General features: G+C 41.5%; 2 protein-coding genes across 2 annotated transcripts; one reads left to right on the forward strand and one right to left on the reverse strand.

The window, feature by feature from the left end:
• Positions 1-1,956: 1,956 nt before the first annotated feature.
• LOC138369508 (uncharacterized) lies at positions 1,957-11,715 on the reverse strand. Its single transcript, XM_069332806.1, has 6 exons — positions 11,418-11,715; positions 7,233-9,385; positions 5,823-5,924; positions 4,881-4,997; positions 3,884-3,997; positions 1,957-2,460 (listed from the first exon to the last, which is right to left on the reverse strand). Exons 1-6 carry the CDS (start codon positions 11,476-11,478, stop codon positions 2,260-2,262), a joined length of 2,748 nt encoding a protein of 915 aa, XP_069188907.1. The 5' UTR covers positions 11,479-11,715; the 3' UTR covers positions 1,957-2,259.
• Positions 11,716-18,436: 6,721 nt separating this feature from the next.
• LOC138370586 (uncharacterized) lies at positions 18,437-19,369 on the forward strand. The gene has a single exon (XM_069335001.1). It carries the CDS (start codon positions 18,437-18,439, stop codon positions 19,367-19,369), a length of 933 nt encoding a protein of 310 aa, XP_069191102.1.
• The last annotated feature ends 4,919 nt before the right edge of the window (positions 19,370-24,288 follow it).

A 24,288-nucleotide genomic window follows, 5' to 3' on the forward strand; every position in this document is an offset into this window, starting at 1 on the left:
TTTTTAAAGTTTATGGATAATTAGTTTACAAAATAAGTAACTGAACGCCTGCATGAGTAGTCATACTCACAATCACACACAAACACATACACTCATATATCAGTCATCTATTACAATACCGCAGTCTATCATATCAATATTATCCCTCTTGTGATAACGTAAAGGTAAAACTTTATCCCCAAGATATCAACGTCAATAATGAGCTCTTAGCGTTCTGCCACTCATCCTCATGCCTATCTCATTTGCATATTAAGCATTCTGTCAATATTGCTTTATGTTTCTCACCAGCAAAAGTAAGCTACGCTCGCCTGCAACAGGCACAAATTTCAGCAAGTTGAGGGAGAGGCAAGGTAATTATCGGGAGAATGTACTATGCCATTACAACTATATGGAACTTTGGAGGGATCTGAATAAAGATTTGGGAAGGGACAAGAGGAAAGAATGGAGATCAGAATAAGGATAGGGATTTGGGATGGGACAGGATGAGAGAGTTCAGTCTCCATTCCTCAGAGAGGCACAGAGTGAGGAGAAAACATGATCTAAGTCTTCAAGTGACTGAGAGGCATCATCAAGGGAGATAAGATCAGTCTTAAGACTTCCAGACCTGGTATGCATCCATAATAAGGGCTGTAAGATATCTGGAAGAAGAGGTTGGCTGGATACATATATACTAATGCCTGGAATGGGGCAACAACCATGAGTATGTCAACATGCCCACTGTCTTGACTCCTACTCCAGATGTTCTTATAGTGGTCCATGAAACATTCACACAAAAATCCCAATAATGTGATATATAAAACGAACAAATCCATAAAGGCCTTGACGAGGGTTCGAATCTTTGCCCTTGGAGGTTCCCAGGCGTGCCTTGGTCAACTGTACCATGACATGATCAAAGAACATGATAAAACATGCCTGCTGTTGACAGTATTCTCTCTCTAGGTGTTGCGTTTTTTCTATAATAATACAAGACTGTAATCTCTTATCTGTCTCACGTCACCTGTCTCACGTCACCTCTCTCTCGTCACCTGTCTAAGCAGCTGTCCTGTATCTCTGGTTGTGGAAAGCTCTTTCAATCAGAACGTCAGCCTGAGTAAGACTGCATCCTACTTGATGATTTTTTTCATGCTTCTATATTTAATATTTCATCCCTCTTCTCCTATTTTAAACCCTATTATTTTCCTTTCAAAAACTTTATTATATTTAGATTTACAACTTTAATAGCCTTCCATCAACTTATTATATTATTATTAATTTTAATATAACAATGAATCTCTTGGTTATCATTAACTGTTATTTAAGCCACAATCGGATGAAAATGTATGATTTTGAAAACGACGATTCATCGATGATGTTTTAACACTGTGGAAAGCCACAGTATCCCCAATGAACGCAAGATGGCGTCAATTAATTGATTTTATGAAGGTCGTAACAGAAACGGGAAGGTCTCTAAAATAGCCAAATCGCAATAACGACATCACTAGAACGACGCTATAAGAGAGCGGAATAGCACTAATAACATGAACGGCTTCCGCTGATAACCTCACTGGTGGGGAATTAAGCCAGAGGCACAGTGCCCTCTCCTGCCACAGTGGCACCAGGTCACATCACATAAACACACACACACACACACACACACACACACACACACACACACACACACACACACACACACACACACACACACACACACACACACATACAAAAGTGTAGATATGATAGAGCCCAGTAGGCTCAGGAACCTGTACATTAGTTGATTGACCGTTGAGAGGCGGGACCAAAGAGCCAGAGCTCAACCCCCGCAGACACAACTAGGTAAGTACAACTAGGTAACTACACACACACACAGTTCGTATGTGTGTGTGTGTGTGTGTGTTTTAAATTAATTTGCCATACTCTTTCCTTTCCATACTCTTTCATCAAAGAAATAGTTAATCAAGGATTCAAGAAACATTGCCATAAGCTGACAAACATTTTATATAAGGCTGTTTCGGGATAATGCCACTTTAGTACACGAGTCTCTTGACGACGTGGAAACCTCAGGAGGACGAGCTGATATACAGGCGACGAGTCACAATAACGTGGCTAAAGTATGTTGACCAGACAACACACTAGAAGGTGAAGGGACGACGACGTTTCGGTCAGTCCTGGACATTCACAAGTCTCATTCTCATCGACTTGAGAATGGTCCAGGACGGACCGTCGTCCGTTTACCTTCTAGTGTGTGGTCTGGTCAACGAGCTGATATATCTGGCTGTGGTGTTACGGACAGAGTTCAGGGTACTTGTCAGAGGGTCTGAGGGCGTCGCAGGCTGTAGCCGGGAGCCCAACCTGGTACATGGGGCTCCCTTGAGGGTGGCTGGTAGGACCGTAGTTACACACATACACACGACTCACACCCCCCATGAATGGGGAGTAGTACACTGCCCCACACCCCACCTCTTGCGTCTCAGCCCACACCAGCTGCCAGAGAGATAAACACAGAAAAGTATTATAAGAGGAAGTGATGATGAAGATGAAGATTAAGGCACCCAAAAGGTGGCACGGGCATGAATAGCCCGTAAGTGGTGGCCCTTTTGAGCCATTACCAGTATCAAGAGCTGATACTGGATATCTGTGGAGGTGCGACTGCACCCTGAGTGACGGGAGATGTCTCCCGTGAAGAGGAAATGGAAGATTATAATGGAAGATGTGAATTTTATGGGCTATTCATGCCCATGCCACCTCTTGGGTGGCTTCATCTTTATCAATCAATCAATGTGAATTAAACCATTCATTACAAATATACAACATACCAATGAAACATATGTGATGATCACAAAATATGAACCCAATGACTGCACTTATAGAAAAACATAACTTGATACTATATGATGATATAAAATCAAGTATATACATACTTGATGATATAAAAACAAAACAAACACTATGATTTAAGATAGTGTACATGTGACTTTGGATTGTTTGGACAGGTCAGCTTAGGTTCTTTAATTACTTTTCCATTTATATAGAATGCCATTTTGCCCAATTGAGTAATATAAATCGTGAACCATTTTGGGTCGAACATTTTAGTAACCTTGACCAAAAAGTTGTTGTAAACGCTGTCACAGCTGGAGGAAGGGCTGCAAATAAACATGTAAAGATTTCTCATGGCACAAAAAAGTACCTTCAGATGGCTAAGAAAACAATAATATATCTTAAGAAAGCAGCAAAACATTTCTGAACTTGGCTGAGAATCAGTAATTGTAAGTCACATTCCCCCCATAAGATTTTTATGAACACGTTTAAACTCAGAGAACACATATATATGCATTACAAAACACCATTACATAAAAATATGAACAATATTCAAAACAAAAGCCAGTGTAATTTATATTTGCATAACCACACATATTTATGTGCGACCATCAATATGTGTGGCCATAACCGCTGCTTAACCACCCATGCATGTGTTGCTTATACATGTGTTGCTTATACATGTGTTGCTTATACATGTGTTGCATGCATAGTTGCTGATACATATTGTTTACATCATCCATGCAAATGTATAGGTTATTCACTAACATGCAATCTTTCCACTACTAATTTCTTGCCTGTGTATATAAACCCATATTTTAAAATTATTTGTTTGCCTGTCCATTGAGAATCATGGCATGACAATGACTCTTTAATTATTAAGCAAAAACGTACATTAAGAATTTAATATAATTAATTCTAGCAAATTATTATCTTATTAATAGTTATAATTATTATCTTATTTTACTCCCAAACAAAAACACTATTTATTCTTATCAATATACAGTGCCAACAATCACTATATCAAATATTAAGTGGATATGTTCCGATGTTTCATAAGGTTGTTAGACAATGTAAACATGAGACTAACCTGTGTGTAGTGGTCAATATCCTTGATGGGTTGACCTCTCTGAGAGCCAAACACGTAGGAGTAAGGAAGGCTACTCACCTCTGCGTACCACTTGTTGATGGCTGTGTCCCAGTTCTGATGAGATGAAGTTGACATTTATTCACTGGAATTATTCATCAAACCTGCCTCCTTCTCCTCCCACACACACACACACATACACGGCCATCCGTCGAGCAGACGGCATTCGGGACAGAAAGAAATAAGGCATTTTATTTATGTAAAGGCATCAGTTTATTTGTTCTGATGCCTTGGCTTACTTTAGTATTAGACAGGTACTTGGGTGCTAGGTAGCTGCCTTCTGGGTAGGGAGCCGGTCGGCCGAGCGGACAGCACGCTGGACTTGTGATCCTGTGGTCCTGGGTTCGATCCCAGGCGCCGGCGAGAAACAATGGGCAGAGTTTCTTTCACCCTATGCCCCTGTTACCTAGCAGTAAAATAGGTACCTGGGTGTTAGTCAGCTGTCACGGGCTGCTTCCTGGGGGTGGAGGCCTGGTCGAGGACCGGGCCGCGGGGACACTAAAGCCCCGAAATCATCTCAAGATAACCTCAAGATAACCTGGGGATGTGAGTAAACTGGTTTGGGTGTCATTATATAAGACAATCAATGGTTAGAAAGGTGGGGTTCAAGACGTAATAGCTCTATCCAGGAGGCACGAATAGAAAGTACAAATAGAAAATATTCTGTGTCATTCCATCCCCCAGTCCCATCCCAAATCCTTATCCTGACCCCTTTCATGTGCTATATAGTCGTAATGGCTTGGCGCTTTCCATTGATAATTCCCTTCCCTTCCCTCTTCTCTCTCTCTCTCTCTCTCACACACACCGTTTATCAAACTAAAAACAATTTAGTTGTTAAGAAAGTTTTGCATCGTCCAGCCTCCAGAATGCCACCCTCCTTGTGTAGTGGTGATATCATGGAACGAACTGTGAGGGGGAGGATGCCTACTCTCATACTTACCTGGGTATCTGAATGACTCCACTCGTAGTATACATTCTGACCCACGTCATACCCACGCGAGCATATCCTGCGCTGGGCATACTCTTCAGAAGACGACTGGCATTGGTTTGCCCAAGCCTGTGGGAGAGAGTCATAGGTAACACATATGCTCTTGAGGTGATTGTAAGGTTATTCATGCTGAACAGATTTAACACATATTTATATGTATATTTTAGACGTTAACATCACATAAATGTCAAAGACAGCTAACTTTGTTATAGAAAAGATTGGGTAAAAATTATATAACCAAAAATAAAAGAGGTGCACGGTAATTAGATGAGTTTTGACTTTTGTATCAGTTAATATGAAAACACTAATAGAGTGCAAATAATACAATAATCAGATGCAAAAAGACGGGTATTATACAGCTTTGACTAATTACCTTATAACGTGTTCTGACATGTCATGTCTAATGCCACTTCTACTGGCTCGTTTGTGAACAATGGCTGAACATCTAGTGAACATCTACCTAAGGTCTTTGAACCCCGCAATAAGTAGTCAAATTTCATCAGAGACTTAAATCTGAAAGATGTGTCTCAATTTGTGTGTGTGTGTGTGTGTGTGTGCGTACTCACCTATTTGTGCTTGCGGGGGTTGAGCTTTGGCTCTTTGGTCCCGCGTGTGTGTATGTGTGTGGTTTGCGTGTTCGTTTAAGTGTATACATGTGTATGTGTTCAGATTGTCTGTAAATGTGCGTGTGTGCGTTTGTATGTGTGTGTGTGTGTGTGCACACTCATGAATATCCCCCATAAGTGTTTTTCTAAAGAATAAGCTCCAGCTCCTTGACCTCACAACTTTATTACTAATCCACGAAATTTTTGACAAATATAAAACATTCAATAATTCGATTAAACTAGTCTCCATTAATTTTACCTTCCCGTTACTCACACGACAAACACTCACCTGAGCAACAGAAGCCAGTTCATCATTCCAGTAGAGAACCCTCATGTTAGCTGCTGGTAGTTGAGGACCTGGTTTACCACGCAGTTCCGCCCCTCTTGCTACCTGTAACACAAATTGACCAGATCCCTGTTACTGATATTTCAACACAATCTTACGTAAGACACTTTGTAGGTTATACCCGTCTGAGGGTTGGTAGACCCGGTACCCTTGACAACCTGCTGCCTTAGACCACCAAAACAAGGTTGCACCATTTTGGTTGCTAAGGGCCCCTCAGGAATGCAAACCTACAATCATAAAATTTGTTTTGCATGTCATTATCTGAATTCGATAATAATAATATGAAGTGGTTATAAAACGGAACGGACTCGACACTTAACATTTCAACTCCATCGACCTCATGAAGGCTACGATAGGGTGTACCCTGACCCGCCTATGATAATCCTCTCGTACTCAACAGTCATCCAGCAAAGTTTAATGAAGCCAGCCCCAAGTGTTGGCCTCTGACATTGGGCAATTATATATATATATATATATATATATATATATATATATATATATATATATATATATATATATATATATATATATATATATATATATAAACAATTCTGCTCATTTAAACTATTACTAATTTATTTTGTCTTTCAAATCATGAAATAAAATTATCAATTTTAAATGAAGATCACTTAGAGGCAATGGAGTGACTCGTTATGTAATGAACAAATTCATAAAATATAGACAAAAATCACGAGTGGCGAATGTTGCCAATCATGTTGAATTTTGATTAATGAACATTCAAGTACAAATCTATAATAGTTATATTTTATCCAGTTGCTATTAGTAGAATAATAGAAAGAAAATTGTACACTTAAACCACATATAATTTGTCCAGTCTGCATGATAGTGATTATAAAGTCAACTGCATTTTGCAATCCTTGACAAAAAAAGTCTTGGCTGAGTTGATGACATAAATATAATAGAGGAAGACACAGTTACTTGAAATTTTTTTTTGCACTAGAAATTTTGAAAGAGTAGACAATAACGTCAACAGTCTAATATCCCAATTATGTCAAGTCTCATATGGAGAAATTTTGACAAGAAAAGAATAAATATAAATATTATAAATAAAGAAAATAAATAAATAAATATAAATAAAAATCTTTATATATCCATGTACATTTTAAGATTAGAAATTTCAATAAATTTCGTTTGAAAAATATGATTAGTTGTAGATATACTGAAAGTGGAGACAAGATATAACAAAAGTTTGATACCGAAAAATTTTTTTTGTTAGAAATTGCTTAGTGTCAAACAAGAAATTTGGAAGTCTTTATATATGTGTAAATTAGTGTAGCTCTACAGCACTTTAAATGGATAACTAAATAAATTTCGCCACAATATAGAACTAACCTTAGATCTGAGGGTGTTGTGTACTCTGAGAATCTCTTCCACCTCATCCTCTGGAACTCCACTTCTGATGATGTTACATTCTGTATCCACCTCTAGTGTCATGCTGTGCTCAAGGTGGAACTTTGAGTAGTCGCATATCAGATCTTCTGTGGCCTTAGTGGAGGTTGCCTCTGAAGTAGAAAATGTTCCTAGAACAATGGAACTGGAATTGGATAGTGTTGCTGATGGAGTGGTTTGTTCTGGTTGTGAAATTGATCCAAGAACTGCTTGCTTGACGCTGATTTCTGTGGGTGAAACATGCGTAGTTAACTCGGGTTTCTGGTGATTTTCAGGAACATTGAAATTGGTGTTGGTCGGAGTTATTGAACGAGGTGTCGTTGGTTCATTTACCGGGACTTTTCCTGAAACCGGTGTTCTGTTGCTGACCGATATTACTGAGCGACGTGTGGTTGAACCCGTTGTCAAATAAATTCCAGGAAGAGATGGATAGGAGTTGACTGATGCGACTGAAGTGGTTGGTTCCTGGGTTTGGTATCTTCTACGAGTAGTTGAGTAGATGATAGGGGTTGCTGAAGTAGGTGTAGAGTGCTTCGGTGTGTCGCGTTCTCCAAGAACGGACGTAAAGGTGCTGGTTGGTTTTGCTGAAGTTGTCGATGGTTCCTGTGTTTGGTATTTATTTTGAACAGGTGAATAGGTGCCGACTGGTGTAATTGATGGTCTTGTAGGTTTGTGTGTCTGGTATTCTCCAAGGACCGACGAATAGGTGCTGACTGGTGCTATTGTAGGTGTTGTTGGTGCCTGAGTTGGATATGTCCTATGAATAGGCGAATAGGTGCTTACTGGTGCTACTGTAGGCGGTATTGATGATTTCTGTGTCTGGTATTCTCCAAGGACCGATGAATAGGTGTTGGCTGATGTTGCTGAAGGTGTCGTTGGTTTCTGTTTTGGGAATTTCCTATTAATAGGAGAATAAGTATTGACAGGGGCTGCTGAAGGAGGTGTAGAGTGCTTCTGCTCTTGGTAATCTCCAAGAACAGACGAAAAGGTGCTGACTGGAGATACTGGAGAAGGTATTGATGGGTCCTGTGTCTGGTAATCTCCAAGAATCGATAAATAAGGGTTGATTGTTGTTTCAGGTGTTGATTGTTCTTTTGTTTGATATTTTCCAAGATCTGATGAATAGGAGGTGAGGCGTAGCGGTGGACGAGATGTGATGAATTCGGGTGTCTGATATTCGCCACGAATAGATGAATTGGTGGTGAATGTTGTTAACTGTGTAGTTGATTCTATTCTTTGGTTGTATCCATTAGGTTGTAAATTGATGTTTACTTGTTCTATTGGCTGTAGAGGGTTTGGTGGAGAGAAATACAACGGTAGAGTTTGTTCGAAAGTAGGATGATTTGGCTGGTATATTGCTGGATATATTGAATAAAAAGGAAAAGTTTTTTCTGACTGGAAGATGCCTGAATCCACTGGCTGTTTAGGTCTGAACACAGGGAGATTTCCTGGATAGATATGCACTGATTCAGTGCCAAATTTAGTTTGACGAAAATCTGATGGTTTTGTTGTTGGAAAACCGACATATTCTTTCGGCAGGAAAGTAGGTGCTTGTGTTTGCTTGAATGAAGTTATATATGGTGTAGTAGAGGCTGTGGTGATTACTGGATTCGTCGAAACATAATTATTGATGTCAGATGGATGCAAGTGGATTAATTTTTGCCAGACGTTTAATTGAGATTGAGGATCTAGCAAAAGTGGATCGGAAGGACTGAAAAAAACTGGTAAAGGCGGCTTTGAGATAGCAGGCCATGGATCATCTGAGATATCTGAGTTTGATGACTCTGGTTTAGCAGGCAATTGATACCCTGACGACACTGGGCTTGAAGGCTTCGAGACAAAAGACCAAATATTATCTGAGAGAAGTGGTATCGAGGGCTTTGAGACTGCAGGCCATGGATCTTCATAGCGAACTGGTTTCGAATACTTTGAGACAAGCCAATGATGTCTTGAGTATTCTTGATTATGGGGACTGAGAGTGCGTGGTCTTATCTTATAGTCGGATCTTATTGGGTAAGTTAGGGATGACTCGGAATGCCCATAAACCCTTTGTGTGTTTTGCGTCTGTCTGGAATAGGTGCCCTCAACTGATATTCCTGTAAAGGCAAATTAGCATTAAAATAATATTACCAGGGAGTTTATAGATAGTCCACGTATCCAAGCAAGCAGGAGTACAGCTTTTTATCTTTAAAGATAATTAGCAATATAAATATATATATATATATGCAGAAGTCCCATCGTCTGCATATGTATAGATTCCCAAGCGTGATCAGTAAAGCGTATTTACGCTTTTTATTATTTAGAGTATTTTTTAAATCAGATTAATTATTTTTATTTACCCCCCCCCTCCCCCTGGAAATACTTTGAAGGATTTACCGTTTTTGATCTTTCCTGTTAACTTTTTCACAGTAAGGCAACTCTGTTATTGTAATGGAATTTTACAATAACATCTTAATGCAAATACAATGTTTTTACCATTATCAGAGTCGAGTCAACTGTATAAACAGAAAAAAAGTCAGCCAAAAAAATATTATATATAATAAATTTAAATTAATGAGTTTTTTAAGACTCTAATTAAGATTTTTTCTCAGCTGAGATTGTGAGCCTGGAAGGCTATGGCAAAGTCAAAACCAATTAAGACATCCCTTAAGACCTCGATCCATCTTTTGGCTTTTAAAGTTATAATTATTATACAATATATTCACAGTAAAACATACTGATGCTTGAAACCTAGTATTTGTCTTGTTTAACAAAGTTAGATCATTTTCATACAGGAGTTAAGATTATTTACTACAGTCGTTCGATAACATTAAATGCATATCAACACATCCTAATAACTGTATTGCACTTATAGAACTTATATCACTTATAGCAACTATTTAGATAGACGTATCATGTGTGCTGTTGGGCACTCAGGAAAATTCAAGTTTTCAATTTCTGAATTATCCCAAATGACATTCTAGAGAACCTGAAAAGGTAACTAATGAACCTAAGCATACCTCTCCCAGCAAACCTAAGCCTAATACACGCTATCTTGAGCATTATATAGTACATATATGTACTAAATTAGGCCTAGTAATGTTTTAGTTTAATTTTTACCTTTTTATTCTCGGACTATATAAAATGATTTGAAGAAAATCAATCAAAAAAATAAAATAAAAAATGATTTGAAGAAAACGTGATTTTTCTTACAGTTCAACAGACCATACTGGTACGTGAAACACATAGATGCGACAAGTACAATCAGTTTAAGATGATGAACTGTTTTATCCATTGAATATGCAATGACCGGTAATATAGAAGACGCAACTTAATGGAATAAAATCACAGTGCCGTGATTTATCGAGGAAAATCATTTTGAGGCAATGGAGGGAATTGAACCCGCGTTCTGGTTATTCTCAGACACCTGGGGCCAGATTCACTAAGAAGTTAGGCAAACAGTTAAGAACCTGAACACCTTTTCTCAAGCTTTGGCGGCTTTGTTTATAATTATTAAACAGTTAATGAGCTCCGAAGCATCTGGAGGCAGTTTATAACAATAACAACAATTGATTGGCAAGTTTTCATGCTTGTAAACTGTTAAATAATTGTAACCAAAGCCGTCAAAGATTGAGGAAAGATGTTTACGTTCGCAAGTACTTGCGTAACTGCTTCGTGAATCTGGTCCCTGCACCCCCCATCCAGGTGTCTAGGAATCACCAGAACGCGAGTTCAAGTCGCTCCACTTACTCAAAATGATTTTCAAGACTTACCTTGTTTTAAGGAATTAATGTATGTAGCAAACCTGATGTATATGTTAAGGTAATATCTGGCAGATAAAATAATATTTTCTGAACAAAAGCCACTTAGGACTCTTGTAAGAGTCTAGAGAGAGAGAGAGAGAGAGAGAGAGAGAGAGAGAGAGAGAGAGAGAGAGAGAGAGAGAGAGAGAGAGAGAGAGAGAGAGAGAGAGAGAGAGAGAGAGAGAGAGAGAGAATTATTTAAACTTTAAAAGTGCATGCTATTAGACTAAGCTGTTCCCGCGCACTAACTCGTTCAAATAAGACCATTTCATATTTGCCTTCAAAGCTTCGAAGGCAAAGAAGACATACATAAGATATTAAGGAATGCTAAAGTAGTTTACCTCACCGTGAATCAGTAGCAGTGGCAGCAGGAGTTGCATCAGCAGGAGAGAACTGTTACCCTCCATGGTCAGCAAGTGAATGGCCCTCCAGTCTCTCACTTCCGCTTATATATGTCTACCGTCGACCTCACTCCGTCGCTATTTGACCTTGAGAGTTGCCTGCTAACTCGTCATTATTATTGAATCATTAATTCAAAATGATGAAACTTGGTTTGGTATTGGACTTAAGGCCTGTCATCAATGTCTGGAGGGTTATTAAGGCAACGTAAGTTCTTACACTGACCAACCAGGAAGTACACTTCTCTGAAGTTGACTGATCACACATAAGCAAATTAACTACATCCACTCTCCTGACCACACCACACACACACACACCACACCACACACCCACCACACCACACACCCACCACACACCACACACCCACCACACCACACACCACACCACGTACCCACCACACCACACCACACACCCACGACACCACGCCACCCTTCCACCGGAAACCCTCACGAGTCAAAACATCCAGCGCCACAACACCAAAGCCTTGAATGGTCAAATCAAGTACAAAACAAGCAACCTTCTATAATCCATTCCCCTGCGTATTTCATTTGTTTCGATGTGACTTCAGTTATTCAATAACCTCACGCGACCTGACTTCACATATTACAATATTGAACTACAAGAAACTTGGTATTCAGATTTGGATGTCACTGCCTCGTTTCTTTTGTACCGGGAGGAGGCATCCGGCGCTGCTCTGGTGCTGGGGGCAAGAGGCATCCGGCGCTGCTCTGGTGCTGGGGGCAAGAGGCATCCGGCGCTGCTCTGGTGCTGGGGGCAAGAGGCATCCGGCGCTGCTCTGGTGCGGGGGGCAAGAGGCATCCAGTGCTTCCCTGGTATTTGAGAAAGAAGGAATGCAGTTGTAGCTCTTCTCTGACACTCAGGAGAAGAAGCATGCAGTTCTCTTCTGTCAATCAGAGGAGGAATGCAGCTCTCTTCTGTCTATCAGAGGAGGAATGCAGCTCTCTTCTGTCAATCAGAGGAGGAATGCAGCTCTCTTCTGTCTATCAGAGGAGGAATGCAGATCTCTTCTGTCTATCAGAGGAGGAATGCAGCTCTCTTCTGTCAATCAGAGGAGGAATGCAGCTCTCTTCTGTCTATCAGAGGAGGAATGCAGCTCTCTTCTGTCAATCAGAGGAGGAATGCAGCTCTCTTCTGTCAATCAGAGGAGGAATGCAGCTCTCTTCTGTCTATCAGAGGAGGAATGCAGCTCTACCCTGACACTCAGGAGAGGAGGAATGCAGCTCTCCTCTGACACCAAGCAGAGACATCCGGCCCTTCTGACGTTCACTTTGCTTCAAGAGACCTCTGTCGCCTCTGCCCTACACATTCCTTTCACCTTTATGAAATTCCGAACAATGAAGTAGAAATTTCCGAGGATCTTGTACTTACTAATATAAAATGGACCAAATAATGAACATACACTGTTAACATTACAACATATTGAACATTAAATGAAGCCAAATCATGTACTTAAAGTTTTATTTGATCAGAACTTAGTGTATAACGAAATAGAAACATTTAAGTACCTTTTGTGGTAAAGACATTGAAGGGGTTTTAATGAAGTTTCTAACGTTAAAATTATAAATGTCATTCAGGAAAATATAGAATTCAGTAACAGGAGTCATGCAGTATTAGATGTTGGCTTCATTTTTCATCTATGTATTGAACGAAGCAGAGAATCCAAGATCGCGAATTCAATCTTATTTCATTACCTAAATATTTTCCTCATAATATCAAAACACTATTGTGATTTAATTGTGAATATACAGTAATGTTTTGCAGAAAATAATATTAATTAATGGATTGTTAACTTTGTATATAGAATATTAATAATCATGTTCATTTTCTTAAGAAATACAGTTACTTAACGTTTTCATTAAGCACTACCAACAATTTCAACGTTAACTTGGTAAATAAACAAAACAAACACAGAACAACAATCATTGCAAAATAGAGGTTAATCTAAGCAACAGGAAAAATTCGACGTGTTTTTATAATCAGAGTAAATACTCAACTTGCTAAATGAGTGGAACAAAGTGCTTAACGTGTTCTTTAAATAGTACCAAGTATTCAACGAGTTCGTAAACGCTGCCAAATATTGTCATTTAAACTATTAAAAAACGAGTTAAATATATAAATAATAACAAATATTGACAAATAAATTCTTGAACGGTACCATTTTCTTCAATACATATATCTTCTTCAACCATATACTCAAGGACTTCTTTAAAAGAATAGAGGTAAATTCTTAGTCCAAATAAGTGTGGACCAAACTGCAGGTGGAGACAGGCCACAAGTTGGTAACTGACGGAAAGTTGATAATTGTTGGGGCTCAACTTAGGCCTCGCTTGAGCCCGTACGTCTTCCCAAACTCGGGTCCAAAATTAACGCTGGTAATTATTAGTTACCCACAAGTTGTTCACCAGCCTTACACCTCCAGCGCGGCCAACTTACCTTGCGTAGTGAACTTACCATATTCACTGAAAGTTCTCCCTCACAGTAAACTAACACCGTAAGGTTAACCTTCTCAGATATTCTGGTCTGGAGGGAATATTATTATTATTTTCGTCACACAGTTTTACACAGCGTAAAGAATGATATAATTAATAGTGATGTACTAGTAGATATTTCTACTCAAAACGTCATGGATACCGCACATTTGGGGCTATAGTCACTGAACTTTGCAGGGTGGCTAATGAGGGGTGAGTAACGGGCATAGACGCTTCGGGGTCAATTCTTATTGCCTCCCTTAAATGGGGATCGAATCCCAAAGCAGTCCTCATGAAATCACTGATGAGAGATGGGTAGCTGAATCATTAGAATTTCATAACTTGATGTATCCAGAGTATTATATATATAAAAATATAGGGGTACCACCTTTAGTGCAATTGCAGTGACCCACATCCTCGAAGAAGAAAACAATATATATATATATATATATATATATATATATATATATATATATATATATATATATATATATATATATATATATATATATATATATGTATATATATATGATTCAAGCTAGTTCGCATATATATATATATATATATATATATATATATATATATATATATATATATATATATATATATATATATGTATATATATATGATTCAAGTTAGTTCGCATATATATATATATATATATATATATATATATATATATATATATATATATATATATGCGAACTAGCTTGAATGGTCCCCAAGCATATATGCAACTGAAAACTCCTCACCTCAGAAGTGACTCGAACCCAGACAGCCAGAAGCACTATGCAACTGATGTACATGGTTCCTTAACCACTTGACCAACCGTGACCGTACAAAAGATGCTGGTAGCCGCGGCTATATCCCCAACATCCCGACGGCACCTGGTGATAATCTTGGGCATAGTTATTTCATCGAATCACCTCACTTTGTGGGGCCACGTGAGCAACACAAATACGAACAAGCTTGAATGGTCCCCCAAGCATATATGCAACTGAAAACTTAAATGGTCTAACTCCGTAAGATACGGAACAGAAGCTGTCACCCATGCAGCAGGTCTCCCCCCCACACCCACCCATCCCTCCTCTCCACGGCGTCAAGTATAAACAAGCAAATGTATTGATTAAATAGAGACGAAAATGTTCTCTAATAGCGGAATGTGAAGACATGCATGAAATTGAGAAAAAAGTTTCATACCATCAACTAAACAAACGTAAAAATGTTTTGAAAATTCACATTCAAGCCGATATCTTTAATGTCAGCATTCTATATCACGATAGCATAGCCAGAGTTTTTACTTCAATTATATTAACGATTTATCCGCGTAAATTTTTGCATGATCTTTTATGTTAAGACAATTGTTCGTCAGGAATTGTGCTGATGCTCTTTATACTGCAAGCTAGGAGCTGTTATTCTGCATCAGCATTCTCTCTCTCTCTCTCTCTCTCTCTCTCTCTCTCTCTCTCTCTCTCTCTCTCTCTCTCTCTCTCTCTCTCTCTCTCTCTCTCTCACTAACATTCATGCCTCCCTATCTCCTCCCCTATCTCTCATTCTTCTCATAAACTCCACCTTCTCGTTTTTCTCCACTTCCTAGTACCACAGCCCCATCACCCAGTACCACAGCCCCACCACCCAGTACCACAGCCCCACCACCCAGTACCACAGCCCCACCACCCAGTACCACAGCCCCACCACCCAGTACCACAGCCCAATCACCCAGTATATCAGCACGAGGGATATAATCCCCTCCATCACTATGTTTGTCTATCCCACTGGACACACTATCCAAATGTGACGTTTATTCATCGATGAATAAGGTAGATTCAACGCGATATGGTGCCCACTGGGAAAGATGTCATCCGTCTGAGTCCATCACACCAGCCAATAAACATTGAGTCACTGAATTTTGTCATGAGCCAATACAATTTGCCGCTGCATAGACGAGACTGCTTAAAAGTTACCAAACATTGTCTGAGACAGTTCCTGAGGTGTTGTGGGTGCACACACACACACACACACACACACACACACACACACACACACACACACACACACACACACACACACACACACACACACACACCCACACACACACACACACTCACTCATACACACTCAGAGGATTGAGCTACGAGGAAAGGCTAAAGGAGCTGAACCTCACATCCCTGGAAAACAGAAGAGTAAGGGGAGACATGATAACCACCTACAAAATTCTCAGGGGAATTGACAGGGTGGACAAAGACAAACTCTTCAGCACGGGTGGGACACGAACAAGGGGACACAGGTGGAAACTTAGTACCCAGATGAGCCACAGAGACGTTAGAAAGAATTTTTTCAGTGTCAGAGTAGTTAATAAATGGAATGCACTAGGAAGTGATGTGGTGGAGGCTGACTCCATACACTGTTTCAAATGTAGGTATGATAGAGCCCAGTAGGCTCAGGAATCTGTACACCAGTTGATTGACAGTTGAGAGGCGGGACCAAAGAGCCAAAGCTCAACCCCCGCAAGCACAATTAGGTGAGTACTCACTCACACACACACTCACTCACACACACACACACACACACACACACACACACACACACACACACACACACACACACACACACGCACACACACACGCACACACACACACACACACACACGCACACACACACACACATACACACACACATACACACACACACACACACACACACACGCACGCACACACACCGCACCTCAAGGTACGCATCTACATCACTAAACTCAATACCAAAATCACTGTGTGAATTCCCACCCACCCCCAACCTAGCCAGTCATAAGGTGTCAAAGGAGCTACTGTGGTGGATGTAGCTCTGATGAACGGCCCCTATGATGAATAGTGGCGTTCACACCCTCGTTCATCACCACCAAACTCATCTCAGGCGCCTACCGGGGACACACAGCAAAGGACAATATCTATACGATGCTCCGGCTCCTTGATAAACTGCATATAATAATATATATATTCCATCCAAGGTTTGGATTCATCAAGGATTAACTCATCCATTAACGTCACCTGTTCATCTTTTCTTATTCATGGCTGGTTTGTTTATATTTATTAAAGAGTTTATGAGTGTGAAAACTTCACAATCCAAGGTTATTAATTGTTATAAATCACCAGTTTATAAATCAAACAGTTTATCAGTGCTTTGGAGCTGATAAACTGTTTAATAAATGTAAGCATAGCAGCCATGCATTAGGTAAGATGTACAGGTTTCGCAAGTGAATACGTAAATGTTTTATGATTCCTGGTGTTGGAAAGTTAGAGAATATGTTACTGGTTTTAAGAGGCACCAGTTCGAAGCTAGAGAATAATCACACAGTCTAAATACATGTTCTGATCCTGTCGCATGAGAGTGTAAATGATATTACAATACAAAAATAACATATTATATAACATGTTTGGAGCACCAGGTTCAATGAAAATTAATAACAGTATTTGTTAGAAAATATAAAGCCCATAACAAAATATTCACGAAAATATTCCTTTATCAGTATGTTTAAAAAAAAGATAACAGGCCTTCAGCTATCTTTTACTTACGTCTTAACTTTCTGACGTCAAGAAAGGCTAGTACTTATAACGACTATGAGTCCATGGTATAAACATGGCCATTGGCGCCCTAAAACGGTGTCTTTTGTGCTAAAAATTATTTTTAGAAGACAAGAGAAAGTCCAAATGTAAATTTTCCTAGACCTGGTACCTAGGAACATTTACGTGCATTGATATATATTCAATGCAAGGCATTTTTAATCCCCGACATTTATACAGCATATAAAATTATTAAATTAAACGTAAGACAATGTTTGATTCTAAAGATACCGTTCCACTTTTTAACTTTTGTTGCTTCACCGCACTACCAGAAAAGCTGAAGAAATGTATCCTTCCTCCTTGAAAATTTATGGTAAATATAAACTCATTTAATTTAAACTAATCATTTGCACGTCTGTTTTTCGATCGTCAGATTTCACCCGCAAATTATATTTTGTTAAGCAAGTTCCTAAATCTAATCTCTCGACTTTTCTGGTCCAAGCAATTCGTCTCAGTCAGTCGGTGACAGCAGTCAAGATTCTTCCAAACCATTTCTTGCGACACTTTGGAAACATTGGGGTAATTGTGTGGAGGAAATGAACTCTTTCACCTCCCTGTAGCTCATGCCCTGGGCCTCTCCTGCAGTCTTTCATCAGCTAAATAGTTCCTCATCCTGTGAAGGCATAGTGGAGTCGCCCTCCTGCACTGCAGCACTGAGGACTAAGCTATCAAAGCTTAACTGTGACATAGCGAAGTCTAAGCTCTCAAAGCTTCACTATGATATGACAAGGACTAACCTAGAGTCGTCAGCAGCATTAGCAATGAACACCAGCTTGAGACTATGTCTCTGGATTGGTCCGTTAGCCAGCTATTATAAGGCTTTTCTTCCATTTGTGTGAAGCATATGTGCCAGTTTGAGCATGAAATCTACGACCTATGTTGATGGGTGTCGGGAGAGGCAGCACAGCTGGGTGTCGGTGTGGGAGGCACAGCTGGGTGTCGGTGTGGGAGGCACAGCTGGGTGTCGGTGTGGGAGGCACAGCTGGGTGTCGGTGTGGGAGGCACAGCTGGGTGTATGTGTGGGAGGCATGGCTGGGTGTCGGTGTGGGAGGCACAGCTGGGTGTCGGTGTGGGAGGCACAGCTGGGTGTCGGTGTGGGAGGCACAGCTGGGTGTCGGTGTGGGAGGCATGGCTGGGTGTCGGTGTGGGAGGCATGGCTGGGTGTATGTGTGGGAGGCATGGCTGGGTGTCGGTGTGGGAGGCACAGCTGGGTGTATGTGTGGGAGGCATGGCTGGGTGTCGGTGTGGGAGGCATGGCTGGGTGTCGGTGTGGGAGGCACAGCTGGGTGTCGGTGTGGGAGGCATGGCTGGGTGTCGGTGTGGGAGGCACAGCTGGGTGTCGGTGTGGGAGGCACAGCTGGGTGTCGGTGTGGGAGGCACAGCTGGGTGTCGGTGTGGGAGGCATGGCTGGGTGTCGGTGTGGGAGGCATGGCTGGGTGTCGGTGTGGGAGGCATGGCTGGGTGTCGGTGTGGGAGGCACAGCTGGGTGTCGGTGTGGGAGGCATGGCTGGGTGTCGGTGTGGGAGGCACAGCTGGGTGTCGGTGTGGGAGGCATGGCTGGGTGTCGGTGTGGGAGGCATGGCTGGGTGTCGGTGTGGGAGGCATGGCTGGGTGTCGGTGTGGGAGGCATGGCTGGGTGTCGGTGTGGGAGGCATGGCTGGGTGTCGGTGTGGGAGGCATGGCTGGGTGTCGGTGTGGGAGGCATGGCTGGGTGTCGGTGTGGGAGGCATGGCTGGGTGTCGGTGTGGGAGGCATGGCTGGGTGTCGGTGTGGGAGGCATGGCTGGGTGTTGAAAGGGTTGGTAAACGCGGGAAAGTGGCCTTTAAGTAAGATTACATTAATGGCCACAGGACGCATCTCCAGAGGCCCAAGAGGAGCCACGACACAGTCCTCCACACCACCTGGGTGCCAACCTGACCTATCAGTGACTATCTTGAGATTATGTCGGGGATCAGCGTCCCCGCGGCCCGGTCCTCGACCGGGCCTCCATTTTTTTTTACACATTAACAGGAAGCAGCCCCGTATTAGCTGCCTAACTCCCAGGTACCTATTTACTGCTAAGTGAACTGGGACATCAGTGTGAAAGAAACTTTGCCCATTTGTTTCCACCTCCGCCGCGGATCGAACCCGGAACTTTAGGACTAAGAATCGCGAGCGCTGTCTACTCAGCCGTCAGGCCTAGTGGGGGAGAGTGATCAATGTGGTTTCTTAGGAATCAGAACCTATTGCATTTACATGACTTTGCAATGTTTAGCTCTCGGGTCTCCTCGTGATCTGGCAGTGGCTTCCACGGTTTAATTCTTAAGGTGCATTGCAATAGTTGATTACCAGCGTTGCATGCAGGAATTTCGTTACAACCCTTTCATTCATTTGCATTTCAAACTCCCACCTTTGACGTTTTGTCTAATTACATGATTTCAAAATGCTGCCGTTTTTTTCGCACATTCTTTGCAGTACTTTGTATGTAGTGATCATGTCTGCTAAATATCATATACCAGCGCTGTATATTCAGAAACTGCTCTGAAGTATTCTGAATATTTTACCTCGAACTTCCAGCAGCAAGTTAGCATCTCGTATTGTTTATCAAGTTCTTCCTGAATCATCATACTATCTTCCTAAGTGTTTACTCTTCATATTCACTTTGCCCTATCTTCAAACATCAACATTGGTAAGTCACCTCTTGAGACTGGATCACTGAGACATCATTAGAGTACTAAGGAACAAGTTTTGAGAAACATCTATTACTTCATCTCTTATTTAAATTTGCTCTCATGTTGTCGTGTTATTGTCTTAGCTGATGCACTTGTTAACTTGTTCTAACGTTACGGAACTCATTAATTAACTCGCTGACTTGGCTAATATTGCAGCTAACTTATGCTCACTCCGGTTCTTCTGATACCCGGCATGAATTCAGAATATCTTTCACGTTTCGGCTTCACGTGATGAAACTTAGCCTGGATTTCACGTTCATTCCTCGATGGTTTGCTGACTTAAACACTGACTGGATTTCACGTTTCTTTCTTACTATTTTCCTGGCTTAAACATAGTCTGACTTTCACCTTCCTTCCTCACTAGTTTCCTGCCTTAAACATTGACTGAATTTCACGTTTCTTTCTCACTATTTTTCTGTCTTAAACATTGGCTGGCTTTCACGTTCCTACCTCACACACATTCTGACTAAAACGATATCCGGTGTTCGCTACAAAGGGCCTCGATCATCACAGAGAGTCTTCGCTCCTGGTGATTTCATCCACATATCATTATCGATATTCACACCTTGTCCGTCTAAGCGAGGAAGCGCTTGAAGTATCCGCACCTATTGTCCCTCTACTACTGAGGAAACTCACGGTAAGAACACTGTAATAAAAAGTGTATCTTCGTTTCTTAAATTATCTTTACTTGTGGGGATAATAATTTGACATTCACATCTTTCAGAACGCAATACCGGAAGATTCAGGTCGTGGGCGTTACAAACCAAAGATTAAATTGTGACTTCATTGTGTACTTAAGCAGTCGGTCCTTATAAGTAATGGCTAAATGATGGTTAATCCACCTGCCAAAATAGTTGTATATTAGTGAAAACAGTTTACTCATGACTTGTTTTTGAGTGAAAACAGTTTACACATGACTTGTTTTTGAGTGAAAACAGTTTACAAATGACTAGTTTTTGAGTGAAAACAGTTTACACATGACTTGTTTACGAGTGAAAACAATTTATACGTGACTTGTTTATGAGTGGAAACAGTTTACACATGATTTGTTTATGAGTGAAAACAGTTTACACATGATTTACGATTTATGTCCGAACTTTTCTAGATAATTTTTTTAGTTTTTCTTCATTGCTCACAACAATGCAATTCCCCTAATTACAATTCCCTAAATGCAATTTGCGAAACAACAACTCAATGCACATCACCTCTTCCATAAGCAATAATACTCCACTGGTCTTATTTCCACTGATTCCAATTAATTACTCCCAGAATTCGTGATCAACTCCTTGTTGTTACAAAGTATTTTCAGAGTTCCCCAACATGTCTTCAACACCCACCGAACACAACCCACAACGGCACCTGAATTTAACTAAATGTCATGGCTGTTTTATATTACCTATTTCAGGATTCCAACACTCAAGAGATTTGCCAATAGATATTGTTACGGTGCCCTCTCCCATTTCTTTCGTTTGCCGGCTTAAAGAGTCATATCAGCTCTCCCTACTGATTCTCTGAGGTTCAGGGAGTCTAATGATATATGTGGCGACCAGACCGGCTGCCAGTTAAGGGAAGGAAGTTATATTATAAGTTGAAAATAAAGGAAAATTGGCGCCCTGTTATAAAATGAAACAGTATCCCCTACGGCAGATATGACCTTTTGGAAGGGACATTAGCCGATCGCGGATGGGCCGACGTAGGTCGCGGGCGACAAATCAGGGCCCGCCATGACGTCACCGAGTGCCCCGGGCGGCGCCGACGTCAGAGTTGATCTGACCTTGGAAGCGACAGGACGCGCCTCGGTCTGCTCTCAAGGATTGGAGGCTCTGCAAGCCTTATTCAGTGGATTGAACTAGCCATCGCAGCCCACCATAGTTATTGGAGACCCTGCGCTTCTGGGAAGCAAAAGAGGAACCAAGTTCATTGAGCGGAGAAGTGCCAAACTTGGAAAATAGTCGGCGACGACGCTGGGCGGCGCCGCTGGCTGGACGTTGAGGTCTGGAAGGTGCGGCGGGCAGGCCTGCTGTGACCGGGTCACATCCACTGAGAATCTTGGAAGGACGACACCGTGCCTAGGACAAGGAGCAACGCCTTGTGGGAGAGGCGAGTGTGGGGAAAAATAGTGATTAGCTCAGCGCCCATCGATGAACCAGGATTGGGGCAGCTGAATATCAGGGATTGGAACGGCGACGACGCGAAGGCTCCACGACACCTGAGGACCTGTGGAACGTCCTGGATCGTCAAGGATCGACCCAAGGAAGCGTGGGAACCTCACACCATCGAGGGACAGGCGTCGTGAGCCAGGAATGTAAGGTAGATCATTTTCCCTCCCATTACCCCTTGTATGAGTAGGCTAGTTAGGCCACAATATTTACTTGTGTATGTGGCAGCAAGACTTGATTACTTTAATAGTAGAATAGGCTGCAAGGCAGCTTGAGTCCAGGACTGTCAGAGAGGACAGTGCGTATGGATGGCAGGACAGTGAAGAAGAGGCGCCGACGTGGTGAAGAGGCCCTCCTGTGAGAGTGTGAGACTCCTGTCTTTCTGCCCAGTTGAAGGAGTGTTGGAGGTCGTGGAAGAAGAGGCTGACGATCTCCAGACTCATTATCCATATTTCCATATTCATGTACTACTTGTAATTGTGTGTGTGTTCATGTAATTTGCATCAGTAAATTCACACATTTTATCACTGTGTTTGAGTGTGCCTCCATTTATGATATTTCTCTATGAGCATACATTTCTGGCTACAAACAATATATAATACACCCACTGAACTGCGTTGCTGGGGCGCAGATATAATAACCCAGCTGGCGACCTTGCTAAGAAGAAGATAGAGAAGACAGGCGGGAAAGGAGTTCCTGCAACCTTTTTTGTCTGGCAGGCAAGACTCAGGGAGGTTATGGTTATAAGGTAAGCCTGAGTCTTCCTTCACTCCCCCACGGGTCTAGGCCGGAATTGTTAACAGCAATTTCCCCGTGTTCGACTGAAGGGCTTCCAGGGTGAATCAGTGGCACCCCTTTTGTGGTGGAAGCAAAGACCTGCGGAGGTGGGCATTGTTGGTCCTCTCCCGTGTGACCAGGGAGGCTCCGGTGAATCCCGGGAGTCGGAGGGGCTGAGTATTTGGGTCTTTTGAGCCCCTAGCAACCGAGTGTTAGCAGAGCCCCGGACCACCCACCCCCACGTGACAATATGCAAGTTACCCCTCTGTGGTGGATAACTATTACTCATAACGTCATCCAAACGAAATAATTTTCACAAAATATCTTGACGATGCTACAGACGCTGGTAAAGATTGGTATTTTTTTTCCTTTAAGGCGGTAGGGGCTCAGCAGTAACTGCAGAAGATGACGTTACTGGGCCATTGGGTGAAAATATAGAGAGAAAAGGAGCCGGTTAAGATAAGACCGGACGGGCCGGACACAGCCTCCGAGAGTACTGAGGCATGGGTCTGGGAACCCATCAAGACTACACTTCAACAACTGAAGGCTCTGACGTGCCTTCTAGTAGCAACTTTCCTTATGTGTGTTTTCCTTTTCATGGTTTTCTACTTGTTGTGGTGTATGTATATTAAAAGATCTATTGTGTATATATATATGCATATAAGCATTTATATTGCAGTGTGTACTCACCTAGTTGTGCTTGCGGAGGTTGAGCTCTGGATCTTTGGTCCCGCCTCTCAACTGTGAATCAACTAATGTACAGGTTCCTGAGCCTACTGGGCTCCATCATATCTACACTTGAAGCTGTGTATGGAGTCAGTGTGTGTGTGTGTGTGTGTGTATGTGTGTGTGTGTGTGTGTGTGTGTATGATATTAAATTTTGTTTGTGTATATAAATATATTAGTATATTTGTAGCTGTACATATTTAAATATTATACCAACTATACACACGCATATATATTATCTTGCGGCAGGTCAATTCGTAGGAATTAAATGCTTTGAACTAAACATACTACGTAATACATATTATATAAAGCTGCGTCGCCCACACACACACACACAGA

Source organism: Procambarus clarkii, chromosome 4 (assembly GCF_040958095.1).
Source record: "Procambarus clarkii isolate CNS0578487 chromosome 4, FALCON_Pclarkii_2.0, whole genome shotgun sequence".
NCBI lineage: Eukaryota > Metazoa > Arthropoda > Malacostraca > Decapoda > Cambaridae > Procambarus > Procambarus clarkii.

Coding starts and splice junctions, on each gene's coding strand:
- LOC138369508 (XM_069332806.1), bottom strand. CDS start 11,478: ATGGAGGGTAACAGTTCTCTCCTGCTGATGCAACTCCTGCTGCCACTG. Junction 9,386..11,417: donor GCCACTGCTACTGATTCACG/GTGAGGTAAACT, acceptor TTGCCTTTACAG/GAATATCAGTTGAGGGCACC. Junction 3,998..4,880: donor GGAGTCATTCAGATACCCAG/GTAAGTATGAGA, acceptor TCATCTCATCAG/AACTGGGACACAGCCATCAA.
- LOC138370586 (XM_069335001.1), top strand. CDS start 18,437: ATGAAATCTACGACCTATGTTGATGGGTGTCGGGAGAGGCAGCACAGC.